The sequence below is a fragment of the Helobdella robusta genome (assembly GCF_000326865.2).
Source record: "Helobdella robusta unplaced genomic scaffold HELROscaffold_20, whole genome shotgun sequence".
NCBI classification, from domain to species: Eukaryota; Metazoa; Annelida; class Clitellata; order Rhynchobdellida; family Glossiphoniidae; genus Helobdella; species Helobdella robusta.
In genome coordinates, this window is record NW_008704084.1 from 1423654 (window position 1) to 1442241 (window position 18588).

An 18588-nucleotide genomic window follows, 5' to 3' on the forward strand; every position below is an offset into this window, starting at 1 on the left:
CTTTTGCGTGAATACTTTCTGACTGCCCTCTTCGAGGTGATTCTCCCAGCAGTTCATTGATATTAGGTATCTATTTTTACACACACACGTGACAATTCCACACAACATAGTACAGTTTCACGTCTTCGTGTCTGAAGCTACGTCTTATATTACCATTGCCATTGAGAAAATGTTACGTAAATTTCTTTCGCCAACTCTGCATGAGTTTAAATTTGAACCCTGCAAAATTTTCTAACCATGCAATTTTACCGCTGTCTAGATAAGTTTCATTGGTCAACTACTGTCCTTGACCGTGGTCTTCATCATTTTTTATAATCCATCTATCTCTTCAACATCAATCCATCTATCTCTTCAACATCAATCTATCTATCTCTTCAACATCAATCCATCTATCGACTATCTATCTATCCATCTAACCAAATCCATCCAACTATCCACCATCCATATATCAACTAACCATCCATGCACCACCACCACCTGACTTGACCAGTGACCAGTATAGGGAGTTGAAGTTGATGCACCTGGTGAACATCGCACGCGACCGAGACAACATGGAGGTCTGGCAGCACCATTTCAAAACCATCCTCATGCTCCTACTTGACATCATCTCCGATTCTAATGTATGCTGTTTCGATGATACCATGATTATGATGATGATACCATGATTATGATGATGATTGATGATACTATGATTATGATTGCTGATACCAAGATGATGATGATGATGATTGATGATACTATGATTATTATTGATGATACATTTATTATGATGATGAAACCATGAATATAAGAATGATTGATGATACTATGATGATGATTGATGATATTATGATGATGATTGCGATAATATTGAACGAAAATTGAAAAAACAAAGCTCATTTGCTAATGTTATAAAGATGATGGTGTTTGTGATAACATTGAACAGATATATTAATGATTGTATTGTGTTGAACTAATAACGATGATGATAATTAAATAGACTGACCTTCGATGCCTGTCGATGAGTGTTGTGAAAGAGTTGAGTGAACACCATGCTGACATGATGCTGCAACATGCTGAACTTGTTCTTAGTAAGCTGGTGGAGGCCAAGAAAGATGAGAACATACCGGTTGGTCGATTGGTTGGTTAGTTGGTTCTTTGGTTGATTGATCAGTTGATTCGTTGGTTTATCGATTGGTTGCCCTTTGGCTGATCATTCAGCTTGATGTTTGTTGGTTGGCTGGCTGGTTGGTGAAAGTCAGCCAGTTGGTTCATCGATTCATTGAATAATGGTATTTTTAAAGGAAGTTCATTAAGTTGTCACTTATTTGTTGTTTGATTGATTTGTTGATTGACCTGCATGAGTTGTTTGATTGATTTGTTGGTTGATGAAGTTTCGATTGATTGATTGATTAATTGATTGATTGATCATTTGCGCAAATCCCCTTGCCAGGTGTCAGTGACAGCAGATGAAGCCATAATGGCGCTGCTGTCATCACTGCCGATAACAACCAGTCTGTCTTTGCTGGATCCCTACATGAAAGATGCTGCCGTTAAGGTGTGTGTGTGTGTGTGTGTGTGTGTGTGTGTGTGTGTGTGTGTGTGCATGATAATTTTTTTTTAGATGGATATGCTTAATTTTTCGGGCGCATGTGCAAATAATTATTGTGCAATTTTCATTAATGAGCAAATTATTCCAACGTACACACAGACCCGCTATATGGCATATAACCTTCAGAACAGTTTGCTGAGCAACCTCAATGACAAGCAGGCCATCAGCGGCCTCCTTCCCACCGTGGTGCCCCTGCTTCTCAGGGTTGGTGCCAATTGAAGCACATTTTCATGGAAATACAAAGATATATATTTTTTGCCGTTTTTGTATCCATTGTCAATTTTTGTATTCATTGTCACTATCGTCATCGCTACTGTATTCATTGTTAACGCGGTTATCATCATCTTCAACATCAGCATGTTATCAGGCTATCATCAGGCCTTTCAAATCGTTTTTATCCACAGTAGCATCATCAGCTTCCATGGCTGTCATCATCTTTCATTGCCGTCTTCGTCTTGGTAATCCCTCATCTCATCACACCCTCAAGATTTTTTATATTTATTGCTTTGGTATTGTAAGACCCAAGTTATCAGATGTCCTCATTTGGCTGCTCGAGAGCAATTTGTCAAATCACAGAATCAATCTGTCAACTAATCAATCAATCAATCAACTCTTTAAATTGATCACTGAATGGATGAACAGGGCTATGAAGACTCGATGAGTGCAGTGCGGAAGGAGAGCGTATACACTCTGGTGACCATCTACTTGAAGGTTGGTGACCAGTTGAAATCATTCCTCAAGGACCTCCCCGTCAGCAAGGTTCGTTACGCCCTGTTTGCCCTAACTTGATGATAAATATGGTAATGATGATGTCGCTGATGATGACGTTGATGATAATCATGGTGAAGATGATATTGCTGATGATGACGTTGATGATAATCATGGTGAAGATGATATTGCTGATGATGATGTTGATGATAATCATGGTGGAGATGATATTGCTGATGATGACGTTGATGATAATCATGGTGAAGATGATATCGTTGATGATGATTTCGGTGATGATGTAATGCAGGTTAAGTTAATTTTGACCGCTTCAACATATTGTAACATCCTCATTGCAACAACAAATGACCAACCAGATGAAGTTATTGAACCTCTACATCAAGAGGGCATTGGTGGAGAAGGACACTGACCCCAACAGTTCCCACCATCATCACCACGGTCATCATCATCATCACGGCATTAACTTCAGTGGTGCTGGTAGTAGTAGTGATAACACGCCACAACAACATCGATCACCTAAGCCTGCCACGCCTGACGTCATCGCCTGATGGTGATGATGATGATGATAAACTGACAGTGGTGGGGATGATGATGATGATGGCGGTCTGTGTTGTAGTGGTTGTTCAGTGGTGCTTATGAGGCTGCATTGCCGATGATAATGATGATGATGATGATGATGTTTGAAGTGGTGATGATGCTAGCAGCGGTAGTAGTAATGATGATTTTCTTCGAAATGTTGATAACGATGTTGATTGCAGTGGCCAGTATGATACTAAAGCTTGAGAGTTATCCAAATTAATATCTGCAGTACCTGACTGATTGTTTAAATTGCCTGACAGAGAGAGAGAGAGTTAATGAATGAATGAATGAATGAATGAATGAATGAATGAATGAATGAATGAATGAATGAGGGGATGAACGAAGTGTTGATGACGTGTCGATCAGTAGCATACCTTTTGCTTTCAATGTTGAGTCATTTTTGCATTTTACAGCAAAACATGACATCACAAGCTGCAAATTACGTCATCACTTACGTCATTACGTTGTTGTATCATTACGTAAAACTGTCTCAGTAACGCTAGCAGCGAACATGATGTTAATATGACGATATTAACTGCGGTAACAATTAAAATTAGATTAATACTAACTATGAAATAACAAAAAACATAAAATAACAAAAGACGGTAATATTATTAAATGCTTGTAATAGCACTTGTGATATTGTCTTAGGTGGCAATAAGTTAACGTTTGTGGTATGTTTTTCAGTTCTAATATATCAAATTCATTACATGCCATTGACATTACCCGTTATATATGTATATATATATATATATATATATATATATATATATATATATATATATTGTACATAAGTAGGAGCGCATTTATTTATTTATTTGTTCGTGATGTGTGTATTTGCTTATGTACCTATGTATGTGTATGCGTGTGTGTTTGTGTGACTATTAAGGACAGGTGGGATTGGAGCAGTTGAAAGACTTAATCTTACATATGATATTTTATCAGTAATGTTGATTTTACAGTTTGCTTAATGTAATTTGAAAGAAAGTTATTATTTTTGCCGCATAATTATTATTACATTGAAATGTGTACAAATTTTATCGATCATTCTGAGAATTTTTTTATATTTTTTACATTTAAGTTAAAAAATTATATGAATAAAAGACTTATTTCCATGTTGTTTCCTGTCTATTTCGTTCAAGAATCGTTTCGAGGTGGTCGATGGGGGTGCGGACAGTTGTGTGTGGGTTATTGTGCATCGTACCGTACGAATTCTATTTACATCTTTGCACATTCCTCTAAGTTTTGCATCATCGCACAATGGTTTATTTTTTTATTACACAAATTTTTCGTTTTAGCAGAAAATCAAAATTGCGCTTCTTGCGTCTGATTTCATCTACCGACCTCTTCCTATTTACTTCCTACGCTTTCGCTTCTTATATTATCATCATAATATCTTCATAACGACTCATTATCGTGTATTGATGTTATATTCATATTTCATACTGACTGATTTATCCCGCACGCTTATTCATTTGATTTATTTTTTAACATCCAAATTTTTTTATATTCTTTTCATTTAATCTGGCGGCGATTGCTTTGGACAAATGTTAACTGAATTACGACACTTCGTAAATTCTGTCAAAAACTAAATTTATCGGAAAATTATGTCGTCGGAATTCGAACTTGATAGCGTTTCATTGAAAGTTGAACTGGAAGGAATTAAGTCATTACACCGGTTTTATGCTAATGGTGGTTCGACCGAGACTGCAACCAACTAGCGACCTTCAGGATTTTTTCAAAAGTCTATTATTTTGAGATGAGTAGGGCTGTTGATGCAGTTGAATGAAGAGGTGTGGAGATGGAAAAACTGACAGATGTTGTTGGCGGTGTTGTTCAATTTTGATTTCTATCTTTTGAGGAGAATGCTAAGTTGTGATGTGCAACTATTCGTCTAACAGGCTCTGGTAGTGTTCGGATGATTTATTGTAGGTGTGGTAATTTAGTCTGAAGCAACGGCTTTCCGATCGAGGCAATCAGATTTCTAAGAAAGGTTTCAACAACTTCTACACCAACATTCTCATCTGTTTCGACAAACCTTTAAAATACCGCTCCACATGCTAGAAACATGGATATATATATCCATGGTTATAAACGGATAAAGGATCTTCTCTTAAAATTCCAAGGTTTGATACTAAAGTACAAATCGAATTATTAACATTGATCGTAACTGGTTTGTCATTTCCTTGTTTTGAATTTGTGATGCACCGAGTTGATTGCTTTCTATGAAAAAAAAGAGCGACGGTTTTTATTAAAATAAACTTCGAATAAATATTTATTATATCAGCACTGACAGCAACACTTTCAACGGTTCAGTGACTTTCAAATCGTTTAAAAAAATGTTTTATTTGTTGCCGTCGAGCATTACATATTGAATGTTATTAATATTCAGAATTTATTTTATCATAATAATTAAATAATCCCATCGTGCATTTCATTCATTGTCATTCATGCCATAATTAATAATATTATAATCATATGTGCATGGTAATTAAAATATAACATAATTAATTATAATATAGTATTTTAAAAAAACACCTGTATTATATTATAAAATAAATTATATGATCGTGAAGTTAATAACCACACCAACACCATTCAAATATTAATTAACATTTTAACAAATAATAATAAAATAAACTAATTTATTAATTGAATCATGAATGAATTAATGATTGATGTGTATGTATGTATGTATGTATGCTGTGTAGTGTATGTATTGAATTATATCATAAGTTATTGGAAATCAATTGAGGTCACATAGATATTATAGTGTTCTAGTGACATGTGGTGCATGTCCAATTTTTAAACTACCAAACGATGAGTTAGTTTAGCAGTTGGGTTTTGACATAAGATTATTATAATTATTATTATTATATTGTGTGATAATTTTTATAGTACTTATATTATAGTATAATTTTATTTATTTTTTATTTTATTTATAATTTTATTTAATTATACATATGTAATCAGAAATATAATTTTGTCGTTGTTGTATTGTACTGTTGCATTGTTATTTAAACAGTTCACTGTATTAAATTTGTTGGATGTTTACAGATACGAAAGATGTATAAATAAATATTACATTTGCCATAAAAACTCCTTTAAAACATAAGTTGCTAGTTCACTATAAAATTTAAAAAATGTTGGTCGTTGTTCATTTTCAAATTCCATTTAACGCTGGTGTCCCACGAACAAAAATATCTGGTCATGTGATGTTGGGAAGTGTTCATTTGTGGTTTTCATAGTGTAGGAATCTAGTAATATGAAGTCAGTATATTCATGGTGTATAAATCAAGTAATATGAGGTCGATAAGATAAGCAGAGATTACTCACAAATAAATGTACAAGTTGATGGTTATGATGAATGATGCTATTAGCTACAAATGCTATTAAACACCACCAATAACTGAGAACATTGAACATTATAAATAATTGATTTGAATTATTATTATTAACTGCCTAATTAATTAATTAAATTTTAAAATATATTTATATAACTTCAAGAGCAGGATGTCTGTTGAAAAAATTTCTCTAAAGTTGTTATGTAACAAATCAGCTAATGATGATGATGATGGTGTTAGTGGTGGTAGTGGTGGTGTCAAAGGTGTCCCCTCATTCTCAAAAACTGTCTTGCTGGCCATGAACCTTAAGAAATCTCCATGGCTACTTTGTAGATGCAGTTAGTTTCCATTGATGTTGTTTCTTGTTTGTTTCATTCTTATTGCTTTTTGTTTGTCTGTCTATCTGTCTTTTTGTTTGTTTGTTTTTCTTGATAATGCTCTGTTATTTTGTTATTTCTGTTTTTTGTCTACATTAGATATTCAATAGTGAAAAATGTATGTGGAGAAGGAGAGATATGGATTGAGAGAATGAGAGAGAGATTTATTTTACAGAGAGATTTATTTTACTACCAGATGGTACTAAACAACACATTAAATTTCATAATAATTATAGAAATCTATTATTACACAAATGTGACTAAATCATTTGTTACCAGGGTTGTTCAGTTAACTTTGAATTATTTTTCATTCAGCTCAACTTTCACAGATTGTTTTTCTAGTGCAAAGTAATTTGTTTCTTATTTGATAATTTTCAATTTTGTAGAGAAAACTTTGGATCATGTGCAGGCCATACAGAAACTCATCAGGACTAATGACAAGTTGAAAGTGGTTAGTATAATTTCTTCTTTCCTTCATTTGTTCATCTAATTTTTATTTATTTTTTATTTTTTCGGAATATTTTACATAGTTCTATCATAAGTTGGTTCCTAGGAGGGGTGTAGTTGTTGAGGTCAAGAAGCCAGAAAATGGAAGTAATTATTATTTCAGAAAACAAAAAAGAAACTGAAGCAGAATTAAATTATAGAACATTTCACAGAAATTATACATTCTCACCAATTTATTAACCAGTATTTTTCTTACTATTTTGTAATGTTCGTTTATTATATATTGTGTTCATCAAACTCTTCAAATCTCGTTTTTTTTTGCGTTGGCAGTAAACATTTTGTCATGGAGGCCTTATATTTCACGGAGACGAAATCAAATTTAAAGATGTTAAGACTAGGTAGAGGAAAAAACTGAAATGGAACCTGAACGAAAATTGTTCTGAGTATAAGGATGGTTGTCTATAGACGTGAAAATTGGTCTAAGTATAAGGATGGTTGTCTATAGACGTGAAAGTTGGTCTAAGTATAAGGATGGTTGTCTATAGACGTGAAAGTTGATCTAAGTATAAGGATGGTTGTCTATAGACCTGAAAATTGATCTAAGGATAAGGCTGTTTGTCTATAGACGTGACTGTAGGGAAAGTGAATAATTGATTACTCATAACTAGATGGATTGATGAATTTATGGTTGAATCGATAAATGGATGGATGGCTGAATGGATGGATAGATGAACCTTGTATCTAGTCTATTTTCTCCTTAGTTTAACGTATAAACTTACAAATATGCGGGGAATCCTGAAAATATTTTCTAACATGTTCATAGAAATACAAGTTCAAACAGCTGACAACTCCTTCACATCTCACAACCAATCAGCGTTTAGAAAAAATTTAAATTAATGTGCCGGCGTTCAAGCCAAAATTCTCACTTGAGAGTAAGATATTTACAGTCATTAATAAAATTTGTTTGATGACTATTTTCCTAGTAAATTATTATCCAAATGAAGTTGAAATTATTATTCAAATATGCCAGTTATATCATGTATGCCCACAAGCTGCACATTTGCATTGCATCAATGTTATACAATACGTATAGATCGAGTGGTTATCTAAATCAAGTATATGCACGCAAATGTTCTCGTCACGCATGTGTACACGCGCAAAACAGATAGTGAAGTTAGAGAAGAGTAAGTTGATGAAGAGAGACAAGTACTTGATGTTGTTGTCGTCGTCGTCATCGTCGGTAGCAGCCGTTAGTGGACCGCCGCATGAACGATTCCTCATCATTGGAGTTGACGTCAACGAAAGTAACGACGACGTTACAGTCGGTCTTGTCCTTCCTGTAACCAAAGACACTGATATTTGTTTGGATGGAGAAGGGTCGGACGGTTTTTATAGAAATGAAAATTTTTTATTTTTAGTTTTTCCTTTATTTTTCTTGAGGTCATTTGATGCAAGAACGTTTCATTGCTTTTTCATTTTATTGTGAACAGTTTGTTGAACCTCTATCAATAATAACAATAATAATGTAATAAGGTTATTTGTTTAATTATTTATTTAGTTATTTAATTACTTAATTAATTAATTTTATAAGTAAATTTGGTAATAAATTCAGTAAAGTTAGTTTCTTCTTTCTTTCAGAGGGTTTTACATATCTTCTGATGGGGTTGTTTATTCATTTCATCCTGTGTCTGTTCAGGAGATGTGGTCTGTTTGTTTGTCTGTTTGTTTGTTTATCTTTGTCTTGTTGTTGTTCTTTCGTTTGTTGCCCCATTGCTTATCGTTTTCTTGTTGATTTACTTGATTTGTTGTTTGTCTTTACTAGTTTGTGGTTTTTAACATTCTTCTTTGCCACAGCCTTGTGTTTTTGTTTGTTGTATGTAATTCATTTAACGTGTGTGTGTGTGTGTGTGTGCGTGCGTGTGTGTGTGTGAAGAACAAATGCAAGCTCATGGCATAGTTTAATTATGTGAGAAATTACCATAAAAGTTATTATGTCATTAATTCTGTGCCCCCCTCCCCACCATCAGTATCTCATTGTTAATCGTTCCTACAATTAGTTCCTTGCAATAAATCAGCTTCGTTTGCTTTCATGATTGTCCATATTTCAAATCTAGTAGGACCTCTTACTTAACCTCTGAAGTTCTTACAAATAATGGTTATCATTATTGCAATCGTTATCTCTATCACCAGCGTTACCATCATCCCTATCTTCAGCTTCTTATCATCAGTTTTTACTATCATCATCTACTCGTCATCATTATCATTCTAATTATCTCATCATCGTTATTATTATTATTAATTTATTTTATGGTATTTAACGGGTCTAATGTTACCAAAGAATGCGATGAAACTTTAAAAAAATTGGGAAGAATGTTTTGTTTTTATAAATAAATTTTTGGACCTTCGATATTGGCTCCTTATTAATTCACTAAACATGGATTCTTGGAAGAGTTGTGAAATTAGGTTTAGGTTTAAATTACTTGAGTGGCTTGCGGTAAAGCGCTCGTATACAGCGTTACAGCGACCAGGTTCAACTGCAAGAAGATATCTCGCTATAGTGGCACTTTGAATACGCCTGTTAAATACTTATAATAATAATAATAATGATAATTATTATTGTTATTATTATTATTTGTTATTGTTATTATTATTATTATTCAAACAACAGGACTGCCCTACAAGCGTTAGTGAAGGGTGTGTGTTCGGTGAGGAACAAGCATCAACAGCCACCACAACAGCAACAGAGTGGGGGTGGGGTGGGTGTTGATAGAGGAATAGATGACTGGGTGAGTTTTTATAGGGGGGTCAGTCAGTCGTCAACGTTGCAGGTGGTTGAGTGGCTGAGGGTTGAGGATGCACTGTCCTCGTCTCAAAATATTCATCAGCAGATATCAGAAGGGTGAGGTTGTTTGTTGTTGTTTGCTTTTGTTGTTTGTTTTTGTTGCTTGTTGTCGCTGTTGTTGCTGCTGCTTGTTGCTGCTTGTTGTTGCTTGTTGTCGTTGTTGTTGTTGCTGCTTGTTTGTTGTTGCTGTTTGTTTGTTGTTTTTTGTTTGTTGATGTTGCTGCTTTTTGTTTGTTGTTGTTTGTTATTGCTTGTTGTTTGCTGCTTGTTGTTGTTGTCGTTGCTGCTTGTTTGTTGTTGTTGCTTATTTGCTTGTTGTTTGTTGCTCTTGCCTCTGCTTGGTTGTTATTGTTAGATGTTTTTCCCAAAATGACAACCACACAACCTGCCACGCACCAGCTCCAGCGACCACACCGTCTTGAAGAACATGATACGAAGGAAGTTGCAGGAGATTCTCGTCACTGCTGATCTCGACAACGTCACCAGTATACAGGTTTTCAATCAATCAATCAACCAATCAATCAACCAATCAACCAACCAATCAACCAATCAATCAACCAACCAATCAACCAATCAATCAACCGATCAATCAACCAATCAATCAATCAACCAACCAATCAACCAACCAATCAATCAACCAATCAAACTTTAACAAATAGAATGTTGTGTTCTGAATGAAGTTACGTTGCATAGCGTGTTGTTGAGTTTAAGCTCCTTCTCTTATTTCTTACTATTTTTACTATATGATGATTGTGTTCTAGATGATGATCAACCTGTTGCTTGCTTGTGACCTACAAACCTACATTCTCTCGTCACTTTTAAATAAAATATGATACGTGAAACATGATGCTTGAAACAGGATATATGATATATAAGATTAAGACATGGTACATGATACATGATCTGATATATGAAACATGAAACATCGTATATAAGACATATGATACATGAAGCAAGAAACATGATACATGATATATGAAGCACGAGACATGATACATGAAGCACGAGACATGATACATGAGATAGAACCAACTCGCCACGTAGGTACGTGACAAGCTGGAGGAGATGTTAAAGATGGACCTGGCGAGTAGTTTGGAGATGAGCACGAGTCAGTATAGGCAGTACTTGGACGAGGAGATGATCATGGTGATGAGGCAGATGGACAACCCGTCACAGATACTCGACTTCCTCTACCTCGGATCTGAATGGAATGCTTCCAATCTCGAGGAGCTTCAAAAAAATGGGTACTCTGTGGTGGCGATGATGATGATGATGATGATGATAATGATGGTTAGGATGATAATGATGTTGTTGTTGGTCGATGGTGTTGGTAATGATGACCATGATGGTAATGATGTTGGTTGATGGTGGTGGTAATGATGACGATGGTAGCGATGATGACGTTGATGGTAGTGGTGGAAATGGAGTATGCTAAGGGATTTCTTTTCCGGATAATAACCTTCCTGATGTTCCAAAATGAATGAATGACATGTGACGTGTGGATGAAAATTCATTTTTTTTATTGCAGTTATTTTCGCATGTTGTCGGGTTTATTTTAGTTTAAGGAGCGCCCGCTGCTTGACATCAGAGGGAATGATTATTAAAATTTTAATTTTCGAATTAATGAGTGTTCACAACAAAGATGGTGAATACGAGCAATTTACTTCTTCATGTGACAATCCTCCAATAATAAATAGTTCACTGATCAATCGATCGGTCAATCACTAACACACACACACACCGAACAGAGTTGGCTACATACTGAATGTCACGAAGGAGATTGACAACTTCTTCCCTGGTATGTTCAAGTACTGCAACGTCAGGGTCTACGATTACGAAGAGACCGAACTCATCAAGCACTGGAACAGCACCTACAAGTTTATTGACGAGGCCAGGTTTGGTTTGTCCGTGATCAGTTGTTCGAGCTCTTGCTGTCTCTGCCATTTTTTCTTATTATTTTTTAACAGCTGATGATTCTCTGTTGTCGTTAGTGTTGTGTTGTTTGTCGGCAAAACTCGATTTTACAACACTATTGATCGATTTGATTAAACTTACATACATGACAAACTCACACAATGTTCGCAGTGGAAGTCACAAAGTACATTTACACACTTCACACACACACACACACACACACACACACACAAAGACACTCGCACGCACGCACACACAAAGACACTCGCACGCACGCACGCACGCACACACAAACATAATAATCTACAACTACTAACTTAACAGACGAACGTCTTCAAAGATCCTCGTTCATTGCAAGATGGGTGTCAGTAGGTCTGCTTCCACTGTTCGTTTGTTTGTTTGTTTGTTTGTTTGTTTGTTTATATTTTTTATTTTTATTCCTTTTATTCTTTTAAAAGTTTTTATTCATCCTAAACATTTCACCAACCATATTAATCTGATAATTTTATTCATGTGATCAATAATTCATTTTGTTTGTATATTCATATTACTACTTCGTTAAACTTTCTGCTGCACATTTATTTTCATTATTCAATATTTTCTGTAAACTTTTTAATTATTAGTTTTTATATATTTCCGCTTTTATAAATTATTTGAAATTTATTTAAGGTAGTATAATTCATGTCAAATAAATTTAAATTATTTAAAATTTATTTAATTTAATATTATTTATATCAAATAAATTATTTAAAATAATTTAATTTATGTCAAACCTGTTCACTCGCAAACTTTGCACCTGGACAGGTGATAGCCTACCTAATGAAGGGTCACCAGTTCACGTTGGAACATGCCTACCAGATGGTCAAGCAGAGGAGGTCATGTGTTCAGCCGAACCCTGGTTTCATGAAACAACTCATCATCTATCAGGGCATTCTAGACGCAAGGTCAGTCGGTCTGCTGATGTTGTTGTGTGTCGTTGTTTTTTGTTGTTATTCTGTTGTACATCTTCAGTTTTTTCAAGTTTTTATTTATATTTAAGCATTTATGTCATTAATAAGTATTTAGTTAGTTATTAAGTTGGTATTTGTGTTATTAATGTTGTTATAAATAATGTTGTAATATATAATAGTATAATATAAATATAGTGTTATATATACGTCCTACCTTGGGGGAACTGGGTCTCTTTTAGGCTAAACGAAGATCGATTGATTGATTATAAATTATTTTAAGATTTGTTCAATCGACGGTAATATACTTAATGGGCCAAAAATATTTGCTGATACCAAAACTCCCATGCAACTCTCCTCAGCAACCACCGGCACAGCAAGATTTTTCGCTCCAGATCCATCAGTGACGTCGACAACGTGGACAACGTGGAAGGAGATGTTCTGCAGAGGGTCAAGTCGCAGCATGCCAGGAACAAGAGTACCAGCAAAAAATGTATCCACTACCTTTCTCATTATTATTATTATTTTTACTATTATTATTATTATTATTATTATTATTATTATTATTATTATTATTATTGATGTGTTTGTAAGCGTCCTCTAAAAAGATCTCCGAGGCGCTAACGATTATTGCAGTCCATTGCGTAGCACTTTACTAAGGCAATGCAATGAATGGAGAGAGAAAAAGACATTAGCACGAGTATGCTTGGACAAAAAGATGGTGTTTCAACCTTTTACGAAATTGAATAGCAGACAACACAGAATCACGAAGGTCCCTAAGCATACCATTCCAGACAACAAAACCTATTACGAAAAAATTCCTTTGATCAAAACCAAAGTTTGTGTCAGGTACAAACAGTAAACCGGAATTGTCAGAGAGCAATGTTTGACTCAGCAGTGGTATTGTTCTAGGAATGAATCTGTCAGTTAAATATTTAGGGGTGACTCCATTAATACATTTAAAAACCGTTAAACATATCTTGAAAATGACTCTTTGATGAACCTGAAGCCAGTGAAGAGCAAAAAGAATTGACTTAACGTAATCGTATTTAAGGTCACTTGAAACCAACCTTGCAGTCAATTTTTGAACCGACTGCAGTCTAGACATGATATGAACTTATCAATTTAAAAAATTATTTTTTATTGTAACTTTTCCAGCAGCTCATAGAACAGAGGGTGACAGGATGGAGAACTCTCCGCAGTCCTTCATGGCCTACTCCTCTTCGTCCTCACTCACAAAAACATCGAAAATGTTTGTCAAATTTGAAAATGTTGCCGTCAAGAAATCAATCTCGGTTCCGATGCACGCACCACCATCTCCATCATCCCTAACGCCAACGTCATCTCACTCACCAAAAGTTTCCACGCAAGCAGCTTCACCTACGTCATCAACATCGCCGGCGTCGTCACTTCCACAGCCACCAAATGACACTTTCGTCGTGTCAGACATCGATATGAATTGTCTCACCGTTGCCTCCACCGAACTCACTCCTCAAACTTGTGACGTCACGCGAGATGACGTCATTATTGTTGACGAAAGTACGTCGTTTTCGTCATCTTCGGTGCTGAGGCAGTGGAGTTGTTTGTCGCCTGCGGTGGTCACCTTGCCGGATGAAGCAGTGGATGGTGGCTCTCATGATGCTGGTCAGAGGTAGGTCGCTGGGACGTTGCGAATAAAAAATGAAGTATTGTTAATATTTTTGATATTGTCCATTTCACTTTTAACATCGGATGTCATTGTTTTAAAGTTTTCATTTAACTTCATAAATTTAAAAAATTTTTCAACAGCACAGAAAATTCGAAAGAAAGTGCCACTACAGGAATCAAATGCAAAAATGATAACAAAGCTGATTACGACGATGACGATGAGTCGCCATCGTCCCCTCGAGTCAAAATGATGAGGTCACTCAGTTGGCCATGCCTCTACGACGATCACCTTCCTATTCATACAACTGAACGTCAACCACCGATGAACGTCGGAAACACTCGTAGAAAAACTCAACTGGCATCCATAAATGATGAAGATGTTGATGACTGTGACGACGCGGCTGCTGAAGAAGTTACTGCAAATGCTGTAGACGTGCCACAAAAAACCGCTACACTGGACCAGTTTGCTAAGCAATTTACTCACCGGGATAGTAACTCAATGAGGAACAAATCCAGGAAGAAGGGACCTTTGAAAAAGTTTCATTCCGTTTGTGTTGACTGATCGACTGATTGATTGATCGATTGATCGATCGATTGATTGATTGATTGATTGATTGATTGATTGATTGATTGATTGATTGATTGATTGATTGATTGATTGATTGATTAGAACTTTTTTTATGTCGAGAAGTTCAATCTTGTTTTGTTGCCTGACTACTTTATCTATCGCAGGGACATGTTTGTTGTGTTGTTATGTCTTAAATGATGGTTGTAGTAAATCATGGAATGATGTTTGATGATTGAATTCAACCAGTTGCTGGTTACTGCTGTGTGTGCACCTATTTTTCATGTGACAGTACTTATACTCTTGGTTTTTTACAGCGTCCTGAATACTATTTAATAGGGTTTTACCGGATTTGCAAAAGTTCTCGTCGGATCAACAAACAGAAATCTGGCTAAGGCATTTTATGTTATAGCTCGTTCTTATGACTTGGTTAACTTTCTTACGGCGGTTTTTAGTCCGGCATAAAACCTTGTTAGATTACATTCTTATCGATAGCCTAACAAGTTAATCTGAAAACATTACAAATTGAGTGTGTATCTTGGCATTTTGAAATAGAAAGTGATCGATTTTTAAAAAACGGGACACAGTTGACCAGCCGCCTGAAAGACACACCCAGCTCCGACTTGACTGCACAAACGAGGTCTGAACGTAAGTCGAACCGTGTGTCCATCCATAGTCCTGTTTAATGTTGGTCTGAGCTGAATTTTGAACGAATTGAGAAAAATGATTAAAGTCAAATCGGGGCCGAAACCTGGCACGGGCCCATTATTTAATAGTTTATTAATTTTGTTGTCTCTTACTCAAATATTGCTTGGTACGCCTACTTTTGATTAATTTTTATATTATTATTTCATGTTTTATTTTCATACTTAAACAATTTTAAATCTTTAGCCGATTTGATTCTTTCAATCGCTCATAGTTTCAGCGTGACGTTCGTTTCAGTATTAACAATGTATTATTATTATTACTATCGTGAACTTACGACACCCTCCTTTCCGTTGGAAGTGTGATTTTATATTTTCACTCATTTTTAAAGAGCGTAATTTTCACAAGTATATTTTTATGCAATTTTTTTTATTTTATTTTCTTTCTGCTGAGGCCGTTGTTTATGATAATGATGTTGTTGTTATTGATGTTGTTGTTATTGTTGTTGTTGTTATTGTTGTTTTTCAACTTTGACTTCATATAATTTTTATGATAATGTTGTTATTGTTGTTGTTCAATGTTGACTATATATAATTCCCGCCAATTAACTGTCTTTCAATTATACGGCAAACTATTTTACTAACATTTTATTAACTTCTTGATTTTTTATTTGCTCATTTTAAAAAGCATAAAATCAAAATATATTGTACAGTTTGCCATTGTGTTGTATTATCATTTGATTTCATCATTAATCTGTTGCTGACTTAGACGACGTGAGCTGACGATCAGAAGACTTGTGACCACTGTTTTAAATCTTTCATTCCAAGATTTGTTAATCGCTTTTTATTTGACAGCCACCGAATGAACGAACAGACGTGTATCTGTTGTATGACTGAAGTGAATGAATGTCTCGTGCATGCATTCTTCATTGTATTGATAACATTCCTGTCAGATTATGGACGCGTATCAACATAATTAATTAATTAGTTAATTAATCAATTAATTAAGTTTTCTACTAAATAAGTTTTTTCCTATTTGATTGATTCGAACTAATTTGTTTTTATTATAGTTGTGTCTCGTAGAAAATTTGTTTTCAACTCGTGTCTCATGCGTGTTTGAAGCCCGTTTGTATTTTTTAATGATTATTGTACGTCGTTATTCGTACAATAAACTATTTTGTTTAGGTACATCAATTAATTTTATTCATTTCTTTAAATTACATTTTTCTTTTATATAATAATCTTTCCAAAGCAAAACTGTTTAAATATTTTAATTAAACCGAATGAATTCAGTTGCGGTTTTACGTTATTCCATGAAGGTTTCTTTGTCTATCCTCACACCTTCACTTTCAATGACCTCCTTCAAAATTTTAAATCTCTGTAAGGTTGAAGTCGTTATATGATCAAACTTTTATTACTTTTCAAATGTGTTTAATCAATTTTGTGCTGTTTGCTTTTTTTACTATTCTCTCTTTCTATCATTCTCTCTCTCATTCTTTTTCTCTCTTTTTTCTTGCTCAAGTGATATCAATCTGCTTAAATTATCATTTTTAAAATAAATTCGTTATAAAATTTATATAAATAATGTTGATTGTACGCAATTTATATGAACATTTATATATCTAACAATAAATATCTACGTTTTTTTTTCAGAAATTTTAAAAAAGTGTGTTGGAGTCGGATGAAAAATATATGACCACGACTCAGGGCAGAATTTCTAACTCAAAATCAGACTCCTTACTCCCACTTCGCCGATTCCAACTCCCTACTACGACTTCGCCGTCACCAACGGGTAAAAATTTCCTACTCCGAGTTCTGAGAACAGGGTGTTGGTGTCAGTCTTTCCGGGTAAAAATTTCCGAATCCGACTCCATATCCGACTCCAAAAAAAAATTTTCAACTTTGGCATCATAATTTTACTTATTTATCAGTAATAAACAAATTAAACACATCTTTCTCATTCTACGTTCTATTTTCCAAAAATGTTAGAACAGGGTGTGGGAGTAGGATGAAAAATACCGACTCCGAGTCTGCGTAAAAATATCTGACTCGGAACCCGACACTCTATTCTGATTCCACCAATAATAATTTTACATATTTTTACTTATATAACATTCAAAAATAAAAATACATACAATCTTTTCAATCTACCGTTTATTTTCATAAAAATTTAAAACGGAGTTACGGATCAAAAATATCCGACTTCGAGCACAAATTTCCGACTCAGAATCCTACTTCCCTTCCGACTCTGCCGACTGCGTACCCTGACTTCGTCGATTCCGGGTAAAAATTTCTCACTCAGAAAATTGTATAGCGGTAATTATACTTAATCATACACGACGTATCAAAAAAGATAATGTCATCAAAATTATCTTGACATATTTATGCGACTATTGAGCATAATGAGTGTATTTAATGTACGACTTATTAAGAAGACATCTAATATAAATGTCTTCCAAATCATCTTGACACTTTTATTCAACTTGTAACTTTTTGAGTCTAATAATTGGCGATGAAACAATTTAAACGCTAACGAAGTTATCACGCTTCTCGGAACGCGCGTATAATGAAGAAAAAAACGGACTTACCAAACTAACGTTGAGTTTCTTCTCGAGAACGTCGTAATGACGTCGAAACCAAAAGAAAAAACAGAAATAAAAAAAAAAAGAAAATCATTTAAGTTTTTGCTTTGTGAATTCTATATTAAACTACAGCAAACAAATTTTTGACATCATAAAATTTTAAGCTCTACACGTTCATCATTAAAAAATAAATAATAAGATTTTGGACTTTGTCTTAAACATCGTACGCTGTCGCGTGTCAGGTGTAAGTTTCGCTGTTACAAAATGAAAATGTTGCGAGCAACCTTTTTTAATCTGCGAATATGGAAACGCTGTGTTTTCACCGAGGAAATAATGCAAAAGAAGTAAGAGCGATTGACCATTTTCGAGAACTGTGGCACTTA

At 34.7% G+C, this 18588-nt stretch overlaps 2 protein-coding genes across 2 annotated transcripts in view; both read left to right on the plus strand.

Moving 5' to 3' along the window:
• The window catches only part of HELRODRAFT_191341 (hypothetical protein), a gene marked incomplete at its 5' end in the record, with an annotated part of 9149 nt that extends 6050 nt beyond the window's left edge, over positions 1-3099 (plus strand). The window contains 7 exons of the mRNA XM_009017995.1: positions 111-171; positions 491-620; positions 980-1120; positions 1433-1537; positions 1691-1795; positions 2234-2350; positions 2674-3099. Of these exons, the coding sequence (XP_009016243.1) occupies positions 111-171; positions 491-620; positions 980-1120; positions 1433-1537; positions 1691-1795; positions 2234-2350; positions 2674-2865 (851 nt within the window). The 3' untranslated portion in view covers positions 2866-3099. The remainder of the gene's footprint in view (positions 1-110; positions 172-490; positions 621-979; positions 1121-1432; positions 1538-1690; positions 1796-2233; positions 2351-2673) is intronic.
• A 5178-nt stretch (positions 3100-8277) lies between these two features.
• Positions 8278-12858, plus strand: HELRODRAFT_77266 (hypothetical protein; the record flags this gene model as incomplete). The annotated part of the gene is made up of 9 exons (XM_009017996.1): positions 8278-8441; positions 8703-8788; positions 9753-9809; positions 9843-9963; positions 10306-10399; positions 10969-11150; positions 11655-11801; positions 12145-12205; positions 12625-12858. The coding sequence occupies 9 exons, from the start codon at positions 8278-8280 to the stop codon at positions 12856-12858; spliced, it is 1146 nt and encodes a 381-aa protein (XP_009016244.1).
• Between the last annotated feature and the right edge of the window lie 5730 nt (positions 12859-18588).